This window comes from Alosa alosa, chromosome 7 (assembly GCF_017589495.1).
Source record: "Alosa alosa isolate M-15738 ecotype Scorff River chromosome 7, AALO_Geno_1.1, whole genome shotgun sequence".
Lineage (NCBI taxonomy): Eukaryota > Metazoa > Chordata > Actinopteri > Clupeiformes > Clupeidae > Alosa > Alosa alosa.
In genome coordinates, this window is record NC_063195.1 from 18,576,773 (window position 1) to 18,593,577 (window position 16,805).

At 44.9% G+C, this 16,805-nt stretch overlaps 2 protein-coding genes across 2 annotated transcripts; one reads left to right on the forward strand and one right to left on the reverse strand.

Moving 5' to 3' along the window:
• Window positions 1-535: 535 nt before the first annotated feature.
• LOC125298036 (BTB/POZ domain-containing protein 3-like) lies at window positions 536-5,657 on the forward strand (the record flags this gene model as incomplete). Its single annotated transcript, XM_048248680.1, is given in 3 exon segments — window positions 536-626; window positions 1,071-1,189; window positions 4,250-5,657. Coding segments are annotated over 3 exon segments (1,237 nt in total), but the record flags the coding sequence as incomplete, so codon positions are not given.
• A 6,606-nt stretch (window positions 5,658-12,263) lies between these two features.
• Window positions 12,264-16,705, reverse strand: LOC125298035 (ESF1 homolog). Its single transcript, XM_048248679.1, has 9 exons — window positions 16,586-16,705; window positions 15,797-16,272; window positions 15,322-15,680; window positions 14,870-14,983; window positions 14,625-14,737; window positions 13,953-14,105; window positions 13,289-13,403; window positions 12,830-13,009; window positions 12,264-12,407 (listed from the first exon to the last, which is right to left on the reverse strand). The coding sequence occupies exons 2-9, from the start codon at window positions 16,236-16,238 to the stop codon at window positions 12,390-12,392; spliced, it is 1,494 nt and encodes a 497-aa protein (XP_048104636.1). The 5' UTR covers window positions 16,239-16,272; window positions 16,586-16,705; the 3' UTR covers window positions 12,264-12,389.
• Between the last annotated feature and the right edge of the window lie 100 nt (window positions 16,706-16,805).

Sequence of the window (16,805 nt, forward strand, 5' to 3'; positions counted from 1 at the left end):
TAGGAGGTTTAGCTCTTACTCTAAGTTAACTTACCTAGGTTTGTCACTAAATCACGTACTTGGAATACCCCCCCTGTTCACACAATTTCACACAACAATAACAGCAATAGGTGTTGTGTGTTCAGGCAGCTATATTAAATGGTGTCTTTCCATGTTTCCTGAAAGAGATGAGCCAGATCAGTGCATCTTTGTCTTGCCCTTTTGATAGTGGCCTTGCTAACACAATGCTGTGTTCCAGTGAGAGATACTTGAGCTCTGTCTCTTTTTGTCTGTTGTACTGGGAAACTAGTACTTATTGTCCTTTATGTTGCTGCTGTTGCTACTAATTATCTCTGATCTTTACACTTAATTTCCGATAACTAAATGGCCACAACTACAAAGGTGTTTTAGGCTGGTTGTTCGTTGCCTTAGTCACGGTTGGCACGGTGAGCAAAGTGCCAGGCTGCATGGCGTGCCAGTGTGTTTGCCCTGATGGTAACAATGATGCAGAGGGAGCATAATGCCGTCATTGTTGCTTTGTGGTTCTGGTCTGCAGGAATTCCGTTATGTTCAACAATGAACAGATGGCCGACGTGCACTTCGTGGTGGGTCCACCAGGGGGCACTCAAAGAGTACCGGGACACAAAGTAAGTGGGTGTCTGTCTGTGTTCCTGCTTGTTATTTACTTTCCATAAGTTAGAACTAGGGCTCCTAACAATATATTAATTAATTAATTAATTAGTAATCAACCATTTAATTAATTTCCAACTATTTTGGTAATTCGTTTTTTGAGGTTTTAGAAACACCGATTGGCATTTTATCACCATTTTCTGATATGTTATCGATCAAAAAAGTAATGGATTAATCGGAAAAATAATCAACAGATTAATCGACTATGAAAGCAATCAGTTGCAGCCCATCTAATTTACTTTACAGTACGTGCATGTGTTTGTGTGTGTGTGTGTGTGTGTGTGTGTAGGGTAAGATGCACATGTCAGAGTGTGTACTTGTTCTATGTGTGTGTCCATGACATGTCATTTGATTGAAATGGCACTGTGGTAAAGATGCTCTTCTCCACTGCTGCGTGACAGTATGTTCTGGCGGTCGGGAGTTCCGTGTTCCACGCCATGTTCTACGGGGAGCTGGCCGAGGACAAGGACGAGATCCGCATCCCAGATGTGGAGCCTCCTTCCTTCCTGGCCATGCTAAAGTAAGACGTGCGCACACACACACATTTAGCTCACATCCTGTCCACCAAGTGGTCATTTCCTGTTAGCCAAACCTGACTTCCTGTGCTACGGTCATTGACCATTCAATGTTGTAGACCCTGTATACCAAACCCCAGCTTCCTGTAAACCAAATTCTACCTCCTTATAGCTGGCTATTCTACAGAGGGTCTTCCCTTTTCATATCTTGTTTCCACATTGCATTACATGCATGTAATAACCAGGGCTTGAAAACTAAATTATTTTTCAAACGTTTCGTTCCGAACGGTTCAGATAGGCCTATGTTTAACGCTTTTTTTTGGTAAGCTGCCTCCGCCACCAACATATCGGGTCCTGAACCGATTCGAACGCAAAAATATCGCTCGCTTCTTAAAGTTTCGGCAGTGTTTGGCGGGCCTATCAAGTCTATTTTTGTGGACTTTACCTTAGAATATATGTACCCATTATTTCCCCTTGATTTAGCCTATACCGTAGCTATGCCCAAAAATAATAAATCACAGGCGGCATCCAAAAACATTCAGATGGGCTATCCATCCCATAGCCTAGCCTACAGACTTACTGTAGGCCTAACCTATGCCTATAAATAATTTCTTATCAAAAATATTTCTGGATACGTGCTAAACTCCTTACCTGGTTGTAGCCTAAGTTTTATCCATATGGAGATCTTCAAAGGCTTGGCGCCATAATTCCAACCCTGTTTATAAACTAACCTGTCTGTTGCCGACAAGGCCTATCTCAAATTTCCCGCTTAACTCTTCTACATAGCATAGGCTATAATTGCGCTAAACATTTCAAATCCCGACTTTAAAACAAGGCGGACAGGCAAAATAGGCTATTACGCATAGGCTACAAACAATTTCCAAATCAGTTTCAGTAGCCTACGCTACGAGCTGGCCTAAGATCCGAAGTGGCAGACGGATAGGTTACATTACAACAGCAAGACAAAATATACACATTTGGACCAAAGGTCCATTTATTCGTTGTTGTTTTTTTTAAACTGCATAAATCAAATTATTAGGCTGTTCGCCTACAATCAAACGAGTAGAACACTTAGGATATGCTTTTGTGAAATGTTATAAAATATATAGAGAATGAAAAAAAAAACGTTATTAACCGGTTTTGTGGATTTCAGAATAACGTTTCTGTTCCGAACAGTTGAAGACCATTTTGTTTTTGTTTCTGTTTCCGCTCCTCGTAAAATTCCGTTCGTTTTCGGTCCTTGAACCGGTTCGGAGCCCTGGTAATAACGGATGTGAATAACTGATGGAGGTAAAGTCAGTGAAACCAGTAAAGCTTGTGCATGTAGTGAAGTTTATGCGACGGGATGATCTGTCTGATTTGTGCAGATATGCTGCCCAAGTGAGACGGTCACACACTTTTTGTGGAAAGTCCCCTTTAGACTATCTACAGATGCTCAGATTTATACAAACAAATTTATAAATATACAAAATGTATGTTTACTGACACACTATTTACTACAGTTTGTCTGAGTTTAGCTGATGTACAGTGAACAATTAAGGCTGAGCTTGAATTTCGAAAAATCATCTATAAAGTTCCTGTAGGTGGATGATCCTAATGTAGTGTTACTGGACGACAGAGATGTGAAAGTCCGGCTCCAGAAAGTAAAAGTCCTGCCATGTATTGGTTCTACCTGTGGACTTAACACAGGTGATTTCACTAATTAGCTGATCTACCTGGTTTAAGAGTTGTGCTAATCAGAATCAGCTGATTAGATAGATAGATACTTTTTTTTTTTTAGTTATAGGAATTATCCGGAGTCAAATGCACTTCGATTTACGGATGATTGGGAGTACATACGTTGAGTTGACATCCAAATCATGTCATTCGGAGTAGAGGGTCCCTAAAGCCAAACCGAAGTATCCCGAGGTCTTTATGTGGTCAGATAGAGAGTCCAGAATGAATTTCATCAAGCCAGTACCTTTCCGGAAATGTTGCCATCTTTGCTGCTGTAGGAGTCAATTGCCAAGTGTGCTCTGGAAATTCACAATTTAAATTAGCCGTTTAAAAAAAACCAACAACTTCGGTTTGGCTTTAGGGACCCTCTACTCACTACCACGTAAGTGCAATGTTGTTTGGAACTGTAGAAGAGGTGACATGATTTGGATGTCAACTCAACGTATGTACTCCCAATCAACCGTAAATCGATCTAAAGTGCATTTTACTCCGGATAATTCCTTTAAGTTTTGAAGTTTTTTTTTAAGTGAATGGTTAGAGTGTTGCAGGACTTTTACTTTCTGAAGCTGGACTTTTACACCTCTTCTGGATGATCCTAATATAGTGTCACTGGGCAATCTTAATAAAGTGTCACTGGGCAATCCTAATACAGTGTCACTGGGCAATGCTAATATAGTGTTATTGGGCAATCCTGATCTAGTGTCACTGGGCAATGCTAATATAGTGTTACTGTGCATGCTAATGTAGTGTTACTGGGCAATGCTAATATAGTGTTATTGGGCAATCCTAATATAGTGTTACTGGGCAATGCTAATATAGTTTCACTGGGCAATGCTAATGTAGTGTTACTGGGCAATGCTAAGATAGTGTTATTGGGCAATGCTAATATAGTGTTACTGTGCATGCTAATGTAGTGTTACTGGGCAATGCTAATATAGTTTCACTGGGCAATGCTAATATAGTGTTATTGGGCAATCCTAATATAGTGTTACTGGGCAATGCTAATGTAGTGTTATTGGGCAATGCTAATATAGTGTTACTGTGCATGCTAATGTAGTGTTACTGGGCAATGCTAATATAGTGTTATTGGGCAATCCTAATATAGTGTTACTGGGCAATGCTAATATAGTTTCACTGGGCAATGCTAATATAGTGTTATTGGGCAATCCTAATATAGTGTTACTGGGCAATGCTAATATAGTTTCACTGGGCAATGCTAATGTAGTGTTACTGGGCAATGCTAATATAGTGTTACTGGGCAATGCTAATATAGTGTTATTGGGCAATGCTAATATAGTGTTACTGGACGATTCTGACACTGACTGTCCTCCGTTCCTGCTCTCCTTCAGGTACATCTACTGTGACGAGATCGACCTGTGCGCCGACACGGTGCTGGCCACGCTGTACGCCGCCAAGAAGTACATCGTGCCGCACCTGGCGCGCGCCTGCGTCGCGTTCCTGGAGACGTCGCTGAGCGCGCGCAACGCCTGTGTGCTGCTGTCGCAGAGCTGCCTGTTCGAGGAGCCGGAGCTGACGCAGCGCTGCTGGGAGGTGATCGACGCGCAGGCCGAGCTGGCACTGCGCTCGGACGGCTTCTGCGACATTGACGCGCCCACGCTGGAGAGCATCCTGCGGCGCGAGACGCTCAACGCCAAGGAGACGGCCCGTGTTGACGGCCTTCGCTGGGCCGCCCGAGTGCGGCGAAGCGGGGGTGGTCGAAACACGGACAACAAGCGCGAGGCGCTGGGCAAGGCGCTCTACCTGATCCGCGTGCCGGCCATGCCTCTGGACGAGTTCGCCAACGGGCCGGCGCAGTCGGGCCTGCTGACACTGGCCGAGACCAACGACGTGTTCCTGTGGCACACGGCGGCGCGCAAGCCTGCGCTGCGATTCGTGCGCGAGCCTCGCGCCGGGCTGGCGCCGCAACGCTGCCACCGCTTCCAGTCGTGCGCCTACCGCAGCAACCAGTGGCGCTACCGCGGCCGCTGCGACAGCATCCAGTTCGCCGTCGACCGCCGCGTCTTCGTCGCCGGCTTCGGACTGTACGGGTCGAGCTGCGGGTCGGCCGAGTACAGCGCGCGCATCGAGCTCAAGCGGCAGGGCGCCACGCTCGGCGTCAGCGTGGCCAAGTACTTCTCGGACGGCTCGAGCAACACGTTCCCCGTGTGGTTCGAGCACCCGGTGCAGATAGAACCGGACACGTTCCACACTGCCAGCGTGGTGCTGGACGGGAACGAGCTCAGTTACTTCGGCCAGGAGGGCATGACCGAGGTGCAGTGCGGCAAGGTGACCTTCCAGTTCCAGTGCTCGTCCGACAGCACCAACGGAACCGGCGTGCAGGGCGGACAGATCCCGGAGCTCATATTCTACGCTTGATACTGAGGAAGGTGGTGGTGGTGATGATGATGATGATGGTGGGGGGTTGGGAACAGGGAAAGGGGTCCAAGACATATGGATAGAAAAAAAGGTCATGCAGCATTTGTCAATCAAACTCATTCAATAGCTGTGTGACTCCTACAGTGTGCGATGTACAGAAAGCGTTGTAGTTAAGATGTCCTGTGTTTGTTTTTGTTTTGTTAGCTCACTGGTCCCACTTTTCCATCTGTATGGTCCGAGAAATACAGTTAGTAGTTTCCCTCTCAAACACACTTAAACATAGCCTAGAAATCTAGACGCGCCCCTAGCGGCAGCCAGGGCTAGTCTAGCAACTTTCCGTTGGCTTGTGAGCTCCATAATCGAAACTCAATCAGGCCAATAAAATCGTGTATAGAGTCGTTAGGTGGGCTTAACATAATGATTGATGGCAGAGTTGCAACGGTTTGGCTTGAATTCCCTGCTACTTGAAAACAAATAAGATGGATGTTGCTGTTGGCGAACAGTGTGACCGAAGTTAAAGCTTTTTATTAAGTTGGCAAGCGTTTGAACTAGCCAACTAGCTCAGCTGGTGGGAAGCGATGGGACTATAAGCTGCAGCTGTCCCATTAGTGCAGAGGGAATTTGAAAGACAACTGATTATCCCGCCCCTCGGACTGAGCACTGTGAACGGTGAGTGCCCAGACCCTACATTTTAATGTGGGTCTGGCTCGTCAGGCTAACTTAAACATTCCTTACAAAGTTTTGATTTTCTTGAACTTCTAGGTTCATCACTACTGTGATGGAGGTAATTTCCATGGTAGTCACTTTTGTGTGAAAAGATAAGCACTGATGTTTCTTTTCAGACTATGGTCTTTCAAAGTTTACAACTAGCTACGTTTCAATGTCTTACCTGGGGCAGGATTCACTATCCCAAAAACATGTATGTTTTTTTTTGTTTTATTATTAATATTCTATTAAGCTATTATTATAACGATGGTCTCATGTGTTGATATAAGTAGTTGTGTACAAGCTATAACTGCGTAACGACAATGAGTTTTTTTTTCTGGATGATGTTTCCAGTAATTCTAAGACTATTTTATAGGTAACTACATTACTAGCACAATTTTTATGTTTCTGAAAAAGAAACGAAATTTGCCAAACAAAAGTGGTAATATTTATATGTATTCACAATATTACTGTGATTTAAACTAACTTTTCTATTTTGTGTCGTCATGAAAATCTGTGCCAATATGAAGATTACATAAAAGTTCTGAGCCAACAGTAGAAGACACAGCATTAGCAGAGATGCTAGTGGTTTAGACACTAACAAGATGGCGTCCACACTCCTACAGACAGAGCACAGGGCTTAACACTGACTACATTCTTCAAATATAGCGGTAGTAGGGATGTAGCGATGCATTGTGAAAATTCGACACCTTAACTAACCTATTTCCTGCGGGAAACACTGACTGTAACTAATTTAACAAAACAAATCGTTAGAAAATCGCATCGTGAACTTGAAATCGTGAATCGTATCGCATTGCGAGTTGAGGGTATCGTTACATCCCTAGCTGATAGTGTTGCTGTAGACATGCTGCTAGACCAACTATCTTTTCACTTTTTGGAACCTCATATACATTTGCATTTATATGCTGTTTCTGATGATTTCTTCACATTTGTTTATATTTTTCACTGCCTAATAACAGCATCTAAAGGTCAAATGAATACTAAATGGATAGAATTCACATGAATATGATAGTGAAAATGGTGCTGTGCAGTTGGTCTAGACATGTTCTACAGCATCAGAATTCTTCATAGAATCCAATGAAGTTCCAAAGAGAACGGAAAAAAAAAAAAAAAAAAAACTTTGCAAGAGATGGCCAGCTCAAGTAACTCAAGCTCTGCCTGCTTGCTTGCTTCAGCATCAGTTACCTCAAGAAATTCACACCTGGTCAGTGAGTGAAGCCACATCCAATGTAGCTGGTAGTGTTGTTAAATAGAACTGCTGCTAGAACAACACTATCGTTCCCTTCGAGCCGTGGTTCTCCAGTAGAGTTCAGCTCACCTCAGCCTTGCAGTCAGTGAAGCCCCATGCTCAAGGAGAGAGTAACGGCTCCCACACACAGTTGCGTGCGTTGCAGTGCTGGAGACACATCCCATCCACTTTTACATGGGCTTACGTCATCCGTTGCCGAACTGAATTGCGGGTCCGTTGTGTTGCGTTGCTCCCGTCTCTCGCGTTGAGGTCAACTTTTGTTGCATCGACGGACGGCATCAGCCAATGAAATTATGAGTAATTTAACAGACGGCACCAACCAATGAAATTACGGTTATACGGCAGGAACACCCACTGGCACGTGTTAATGGAACGCAACTGTGTAAGCCGTAAGAGTGTGCTGTGTGCAATGTATGTAGAAGTACTCCATCTTGGTGCTGCAGAGGAACCTATCCGATAAAAGACAGCGACTCTCTGATACACCATGTTGCACTAACTGTACAGAACTGCCCTTTTATAAAGTAATGGGTTTGTTTATTTTAACAACACTTATTCTACATGTTTGTTTATTTGTTTGTTTGTTTGTTGATGAATCTGACTGGCCTGTGGTAGGTGCTCTAAGGGCAGTTAGACCACCTGTGAGATTCCAGTGCTCGACGTGCCTGTCATACATACCTGCCATTACTCTCTCTCCCTGTGTGCAAGTGCCAACAGACTCATGAATGTGTGCATTGGTATCAAAATAGAACAATAAAAAACGTTTAACAGTGTTTCTGTGAAAGTGACTTCTTTTCTGAATCCTCTTTTAATAATGATGGATAGATGGAATGAAGACAAATCTTAAGTCTCAAAACAGTAAAAGTTTATATAGATAATCCCGAATCCAAAAATAAAATGGTGTTCCAGGCAGCAGATATCATAAGTCATGATACACACACGTGTGTGTGTGTAAATTATGGGATGCTTTTGCGGTTATATCGTGCATCAGTCCGTAGGTTACATGATGCAAAGAAATGAGAGCAGTAACCCCCCAAATCAAGCAGGTGGTTTCCCACCTTCCAAAACCAGAACGTTTCAAGACATCTTCTGCTTCTTGCGGGCCTGGAACTGTTCCAGAACGTTCTAAGGACACTGTTCCAGAACGTTCTAAGACGACATCCGCTTTTTGCTGGCCTGGAGCTGTTCCAGAACCTTTTAAGACATCTTCTGCTTCTTGCGGGCCTGGAACTGTTCCGTCTTGTTCTTGATGTTCTTGATAAGCAAAGACAGATTGGGGTCCACCTCTTTCCTCTTGGACGTCGACGTCGACCCGTCCCTGTCCACTTCCTGTTTCTTGGTAGCCATTTCCTGTTCCTGCCTCCGCTCCTTCTCCTCTCGGCGACGCTGCTTCTCCGCCACGATGCTCTGCGAGGCTTTGGTCTTCTTGAAGCCGGGGTCTGACGGGTCCAGGTTGTACAGGTGAGATGTGAACATGGCGTCGAACCGAGGGTCCTTCAGGTCAACCTGTGAAAAGGAGAGAACGAGGAAGGTAAGTGGAATGAACACAAAATTGAAGGAAGGAGTAGAATGGGCGTTGGCATAGCAACACTTTGGTGTACCTTCCAGTGCTGACTGTTTTACTAGGATCCCTAAATGATGCTCATTATAATGTATGCCAATAAGTGGACAAACGCAATGCGTGGCATGCACTGCGCTCGCCACTAGGTTGCTCTTGGTAGAGGCAATGTCCCAAAGATTTTTGATGTGCCTGCCAACGAGCTCAGCGCAATGTGAACTCCCCTGCTTTATGCCCATTATTTACTGAAGCATTATGGAACAACTAAATCCAACTACATCAGTTATCAATGCCCTCATCAGACAATTTAGTCTTCAGGACATAGATTGTACCATTGCTGAGGATAGGATGTCCATTCTGTCTAATTATATGATCACATCATAACGTTTAAGGAAAAAGTTCAAAAGTGTGAGAGGTTTCCTGGAGGTAAAAGTGAAATGAAACGTGATGGCTTAACGGCAACATGAGAAGCATAAACAGACCAGAACAGTTTTCCTGCATTTTTAAGGCCCAAGCTTATAGAAATTGACCTTGCATTCTCAAGGCCCAAGCTTAGTGAAATTTCAAAACTTCTGCTCAACATTTGACACTTTCAAGTCCTTTCATTAAAAATCCATCTGACTATTTACCCAGTGATCAAAATCAAACACAATACTAAAAAGAGAAGAGAGACAAAGAGGGCACTGCAGAGGAAGGTGGATGTGGAGGTGGTGAAGGGTGGGAGAGGAGGAGGAGAAGGAGGTGAAGGGTGGGAGAGGAAGAGGAAGTGGTGGTGGTGAAGGGTAGGTGGGAGAGGAGGTGGTGGATGTGGTGGAGGTGAAGGGTGGGAGAGGAAGTGGTGGTGGTGAAGGGTAGGTGGGAGAGGAGGAGGAGGTGGTGGTGAAGGGTGGGTGAGGAAGAGGAGGAAGAGGAGGAGGTGGGTGGGTGGAGGAAGAGGAGGAGGTGAAGGGTGGGTGGGAGAGGAGGAGGAGGTGGATGGGGTGGATGGGTGGGAAAGGAAGAGGTGAATGTGAAGGGTGGATGTGGTGGTGAAGGGTGGGTGGGAGAGGAGGAGGAGGTGGTGAAGGGTGGGTGGGTGAGGAAGAGGAGGTGAAGGGTGGATGGGTGGGAAAGGAAGAGGTGAAGGTGGAGGTGGATGTGGTGGTGAAGGGTGGGAGAAGGATGTGGTGAAGAGTGGGTGAGGAAGAGGAGGAAGAGGGGATGTGGAAGTGGAGGTGGGAGAGGAAGGGTGGGTGGGTGGTGAAGGGTGGGAGAGGAAGAGGTGCTGGTGGATGTGGTGAAGGGTCTGACCTGGAAGTTATCCTCCTCCAGGGGTGTGTTGCTCTTCAGGAGCTTCTTCTTCTTCTTCTTGCTCAGGTTCTGCTCCTCCACGATCTTGTCGTAGTTGAAGTGCTTGTGCTGCTCGCCTTCATCGTCATCCATCAGCAGAGCCATCTCAGCCTGAGGGACACACAACACACACACACACACACACACACACACACACACACACACACACACACACAGGTATGCCTTAACATTCAGGAAAAAGCATATTTAACACACAAACAATCATATCTACTCCTATACATAAATATATGATGCAGACATTAGCACATTACTGCAAGGCCACTTCATATCATCATGTAGCCACTGAACACCACACACACACACACGCACACCTTCTGCCTCTCCGCCTCCTCCATCTCTTCTGGCGTTTTCTCCTCCACCTCCCTCTTGTTCTTCTTGCCCTTGGCTTTACTCTTCAGGGCTGTGGACCAATCAGAATGAAGAGTTCAGAGGTCTCAAACTTCATTTTGTGTAATGGAAAACATTTATGCGTTCTTTCATCACAGCAGTAACCAGAGGACAGAATAATCACTTTCTCTCTATATTTGGTGATATCTAGATTTTGTCATATCTATACTTTGTGATAAAAAATCCTTACCCAAGACAAAGATGCAAAGAATTGGAAGACCCTTACCGGTGTTGCCGAGCTCCTCAGAGAAGAAGGGGTCATTGAAGTCAACGTCAGCAGGAAGCTCGTCATCACTGATGGCCACTTCGGCAGACTGAGGAAGAGAAGAAAAGAAAGATTAATGTGTGTTTGTGTGTCTCACTATTACCCTAAGAGAACTAGTTCCTCTGGAATACACTGGAAAACATAGTGCACTGCCCAAAATATCACAATTAAGTGAAGATGGAACATGTGCAGTAAAACCCAGATGTGTGTGTGTGTGTGTGTGTGTGTCTGAGTGAGTGAGTGTGTCTGAGTGAGTGAGTGAGTGTGTGAGGAGTGTGTGTGTGTGAGTGTGTGTGTGTGTGTGCGCGCACGTGCGCTCTTTCCATAACATTCCTGATATAAAAAAAAAAAGGTACAAATGACTGAATCTAAATTCTGGTTTATAAGATACTTCTGGTCGTACCTGTTTGGCTCTCTTCTTCTTTTCGATCTTCTTGTGTGTGTGTGTGTGTGTGTGTGTGTGTGTACCTGTTTGGCTCTCTTCTTCTTCTCGATCCTCTTGTGTGTGTGTGTGTGTGTGTGTACCTGTTTGGCTCTCTTCTTCTTCTCGATCTTCTTGTGTGTGTGTGTGTGTGTGTGTGTGTGTGTGTGTGTACCTGTTTGGCTCTCTTCTTCTTCTCGATCTTCGTGTGTGTATGTGTGTGTGTGTGTGTGTGTGTGTACCTGTTTGGCTCTCTTCTTCTTCTCGATCTTCATGTGTGTGTGTGTGTGTGTGTGTACCTGTTTGGCTCTCTTCTTCTTCTCGATCTCGTGTGTGTGTGTGTGTGTGTGTGTGTGTGTGTGTGTGTACCTGTTTGGCTCTCTTCTTCTTCTCGATCTTCTTGTGTGTGTGTGTGTGTGTGTGTGTGTACCTGTTTGGCTCTCTTCTTCTTCTCGCTCTTCTTGTCCTTCTTCTTCTGCAGGAACTCCTCCCACGGCGTCAGCTCCTCCTTCCCCTCCATCTTCTTCTTCACCAGCTTCTCCGTCTTCTCCTTCAGACCTGAGGAGAGGAACGTTTTAGTAACACTCCAGAAACATCTCGTCCTTAACACCATGGTCACACCGTTAAAGCAAAGCTTAGTGTTGGCTGCATTCTGTTGGCCCAACCAAACATTCAATGACATCATTGTCAGCTTTCTTCACCATTTTTACAGCTAGAGAAGGTAGGACAACATACACAGAACTTGATACACTGTCGGATGGGGACACGTCTTGAATGGGAGCCTTCACCAACACACAAGGGAAGCGCCTTTCAGACCTTTCGATGTGCTACCAATACTTCACCGCAGCAGAGCAGTAATAATAACATCGTCAACTGAGCATCGGTCAACCCAAGTTAGATTCCCAAAATCGAGTTCTTGTCGATTTTGGATAAAAGTGTCCGCTAAGCATCAGTCAACGTTAACTTTAAAACTCCCTCCCAGTTCATCTCATCTGGTCATGGTAAAGTCTCACCTGGCACCCAGGTGATCTCCATCTCCATGTCGCGCTCGCGCTCCTTACTGCGCTCCTTGTCCTGGATGCCCTGCAGCAGCTCCCTGTACTTGGCGATCTGGTCCTCCTTACTCGGCTTCTTCCTCTTCTGCTTCGGCTCACTGATCTCTACCGCCGGCTTCGGAGCTGTGAGAATACACAGAAGGGGATACTTGGTTAGGGAGGGAGACATTGGCATTAGATAGACAGATATACTTTATACAACAATGTTAGTGGTAGTTCTTGTTACAGAAATAAAATCCAATAAAAGAAGAAAAGAAAGAAAAAAAAAGAAAAAAAGTAAATGAATAACTTTAGATCAATTTTTTCTAGTGTTCAGGAGTCTGATTGCTGATTTTTGAAATGTGTGGTTTCATCTCTTCGGACTTGTAGCATCTTTCAGAGGGGAGTATTGTACGTCATGTGGAAGTGATAGTGCTTGATCATCAATCATTTCAACAATTTCTATTTCAATTAAAACACACCCATATGGCAAACATGTTGGATTCGTGTATAATTCGGTATCCACTGAACAATATTACACATCAGCCCCTCTCAGTTCAGCTTACCTTCTGGGATGACTTCGATCTGCTCCTGCTCCTGCTCCTCCCCTCTTCATCTTCCTCCTCGTCCTCGCTTGAGGATGCCAGGTAAGCCTTGAAGTCCATGTCCAGCAGCTCGTCTTTGTTGAAGTTCCTGCTGAAAGCCGTGACGCGATCATGGTCCGTCTCGTCCCACGTCAGCTCCACCTGCCCGCACACACACACACACACACACACACACACACACACACACTTCAGTCCATGCACTTCATAATACGTCAGCACTAATCACTAAAATACCAGCTTAATTCCACATGCACACAAAATTTGATGTAAATCAATCCTGTACATAAATCCACTTGTGAATATATATATGTGTGTGTGACAGGCCACAGAAAATCATAAACAGTATAACAAACACATAAAAAAGGACGCGTGTAGGAGTGTGTGTGCGTGCGTGCATGCATGCGTGTCTCCAGATCTCACCTTAGCAGTGGTGCTGGCCGTGGAGCTGAAGACTTTGGGCTGGTAGCTGGACAGGTCCACGTCCACTGCGGAGTCCGTGGGCTCGTCCTCAAACGCCATGTCATCTGGAATAAACCTGAACAGCGCAATAGACACATTTAAGATATACATCACAGACATGAAAACCACACACACGTTTCAAAAATTCATCTCAAGCCTTCTGAGCAAAGTAACACTAAACACATAAACAGATTATCACCATATTTACAATCATAATATCTCTCAATGGTACAACTTAAAAGTCCAACAAATGCCTTTCAACTTCTGACTTTAAACTATGGGGTCACAAACAAACAGAGAAAATTGAATACGGTATGTTTATTTACGTAAATCATGACTTTAGGGTAAATATAATTCTCCCCAAACTCCTCAAGGTGTAGGAGACGAGATGTGGTTCTCACTGATCCCCGGGTGCGTGGTGGTGTGTGTGTGTGTGTGTGTGTGTGTGTGTGTGTGTGTGTGTGTGTGTGTGTGTGTTTGCGCGTAGGTAAGGACGAGATGTGGTTCTCACTGATCCCCTGGTGCGTGGTGGCGGTGTGTGTGTGTGTGTGTGTGTGTGTGTGTGTGTGTGTGTGTGTGTGTGTGTGTGCGTAGGTAAGGACGAGACGTGGTTCTCTCTGCTCACCGCAGGTCCATGGTGGAGCAACTGCTCTCGTACTCGAAGCCGTCACACTCCTCGTAGATCTTCGCCGCCGTTTTCACCGAGTCACACTCCACCACGGCGTAGTAGTAGCGCAGACGCTTGAACTGGTAGTCCCTGATCTTCTCTCGGTACAGCCTGCACCAGCCCCCAGGGAACAGACAAACGCGAAGGGATTGAAATGCAATTAACACAGACACACACAGTTATTGTTAATCGCAGACTCATTATCTATGATACACGTACGTACAGACGTAGTGGCTCTAATTAAACATACCATGAGTAAACCCTAAAAACAAACAAATGCAAGAGCTATTCAGAAGTATCATCCGTTAACATAGCTTTATATTTTGTGGATGCTTTGCCATTGTTATGGTTATGGGATTTGGCAGACGCCTTTGTCCAAAGCAACACACAAATACAAAACAATTTAATACTTAATATTAACAGGGAACAATTTAAAATGTTCATTAGACTACATTAAAGAGAATAGCAATAATAAACAACAATATCCATTCAATCAATAATATAATAACAATAACATGGTAAGACTACATTAAGGAGAATATTAATAAAAACCAATCAATCAACAGCCTAATGAAAATAAACAATACTATACAAACCATAACGCATAAGAAGCGCTTAATGAACTTGTACCTCTTCTCTTCCGTGTCGTTGTCGTCCAGGTCGTCAGGCAGAGCGGCAAGCTCCATAGGGCCCTGGGTCTGCTCAGCCTGCAGCCTCTCTTTCCCAAACTCAGACGGGTAGATCTGGGGCACAAGAGGGGTACTGTTATCGTGTGTGTGTGTGTGTGTGTGTGTGTGTGTGTGTGTGTGTGTGTTTGTGTTTGTGTGTGTGTGTGTGAAACCACTGCTACACACTGAGCTCCGTAGAAACTCTACCTTGACAGAGAAGATTACGCCGTCTTTAGGTTTGAAGGAGTTGAAGAGGGCCAGCAGGTCTTTGGCCTTCATCCTGTCCCAGTTCATGTTGCACACCGCCAGCCGCCGGGACATCTGTATAAAGTCATTATTTTAAGACTCCTGTATTTACATTCCAAGATGATCCACTTGTGTGCATACTGTGTACATGTAGTTTTGCTGGCAGTATCACATTAAATGTAAATGCTACTAGCTTCTTCTGTGGGTTCAAACAAGCAGTTTATGCCTCTACCTATATATCAGCTATAAACAGCTATTAACAGATTTAACACAGCTAAAAACAGCTATAACTTGCATTTCGAATCTTTGGAGCCTAATGGGTGTGTGTAAGTGTGTGTGAGTAAGAGTGAGTGTGTGTGTGTGTGTGTGTGTGTGTGTGTGTGTGTGTGTGTAACATAAGGCGCATCACTCACCTCATCAGCACGAGGAGCGTCCTTCCACATCTCGCCCCAGTCGTGCACAATCTCATCTGCCTCGCGACGAAGCATGTCCTCCACCTCGTCCTCATCGTCCTCGTCTGAGCTGGTCTCCACGTTGCCTTTCCCTCTGGCCAAGTCGGGGCCGCTGTCACTCTCGCTCTCCTCATCCTCAGACTCGGTACCTACGTCTTCATCGTCGTCTTCTTCATCGTCATCCTCTTCTCCCTCCACTTCCTCCTCACTACCTTCTGAGACACCCTCCTCCATATCAACACTATCATCATCATCATCATCATCGTCGTCGTCCTCATCGTCTCCTTCTTCATCATCACTTGGCGCCTCCTCTTCCTCACCTGGTTAAACAAACAATAGCAATAGACCTATTACCCCATACAATTCTATTTTCAGACACTAAAAGGCAAATGTACCACAATGCTCCTTGTGCGCTCTCTTAACTTCCAAAACTTACCTTCCTCGTAGACCTTCACCCCTCTTTTTGGCTGCACTGTCTTGAGTGGGGTATCTTTCGGTTTTGAAGTTGTTTTCTTGTCTTTCTTTGATATCTCCTCGTCTTTTTCCTCCTCTTCGTCTTGGATCTCCTCCAACTCAGCTTTGAGTGCCTTCTTTTTCTTCTTCTTTTTCTTACCTCCTTGTTCCTCCAGCTCCGCGTCGGACACATCCGAGTCTGACAGCTTGTAGAACTTCTTCAGGTCCTCGGACGAGGTGTGGTTGACGGGTCTGCCGCGCTTGTCGACTGTGTATTTAAGTTTGAAACGGTCGTCGTGGAACATAGACTGGAACCGCTTATCAATCTTGATTTTGCGCTCCTTGTCGGGCATCTCCCAAAAGCGAGGGTCCTTCTTCACCTTAAGAAAACGGTCGTCGCCGTCCTGGCTCTTCTTTGAAGCCATGTCTCTGGTTTTGTTTTCGTGCTTGCTAAGTTACCTGCCACGACAAAGCAAGCAAGGGTTACTATAAAAGTCAGTCAGGCTAGTCCTGGCAATGTCTCTAATCCCTTTAGCTGTACCAGATAATAATTGCGCCCTTACAGTCTTTAAGATTGATGCCTGTATCAAAACGTTCATATTTCCATAAATTATCCTGTAACATTAAGTTGACAGTACAAGTGTGCTTTCTTTCTAGTAACCTGAGTTAGCTAACAACAACATGAACTTAGCTAGGCAAATTAACGTTAACGTTACTTCTATACGCACTCCAGAGACAGCTTTTTTTAATCAAACGTATTAAACAAACGTACCTGTTAAATCACGCAGACTTTTGTGGTTACATTAAAAGTATAATGTAAATAAATGCTTGAAACCAGTGATGAAATCTCACTTCAGCAGGGTCAGCTGCATGAAAACACATATCTCTCCACGTGTTTTCCCGTCATGCCCTTGTTCCACGATCTCTACATTCTACGGCAAGTCAAGAAGTTCAAAACGCATTAGTAGTTTCTATAACCATCTAAATGTTTT

What these genes read in the sequence shown, in the direction of transcription:
- LOC125298035 (XM_048248679.1), bottom strand. Translation starts at nt 16,238, where the DNA reads ATGGCTTCAAAGAAGAGCCAGGACGGCGACGACCGTTTTCTTAAGGTG. An exon ending in GCGTAATCTTCTCTGTCAAG is followed by an intron (nt 14,738 to 14,869) that starts GTAGAGTTTCTA and finishes CTTGTGCCCCAG; the next exon opens with ATCTACCCGTCTGAGTTTGG. An exon ending in CGGCCAGCACCACTGCTAAG is followed by an intron (nt 13,010 to 13,288) that starts GTGAGATCTGGA and finishes GTGTGCGGGCAG; the next exon opens with GTGGAGCTGACGTGGGACGA.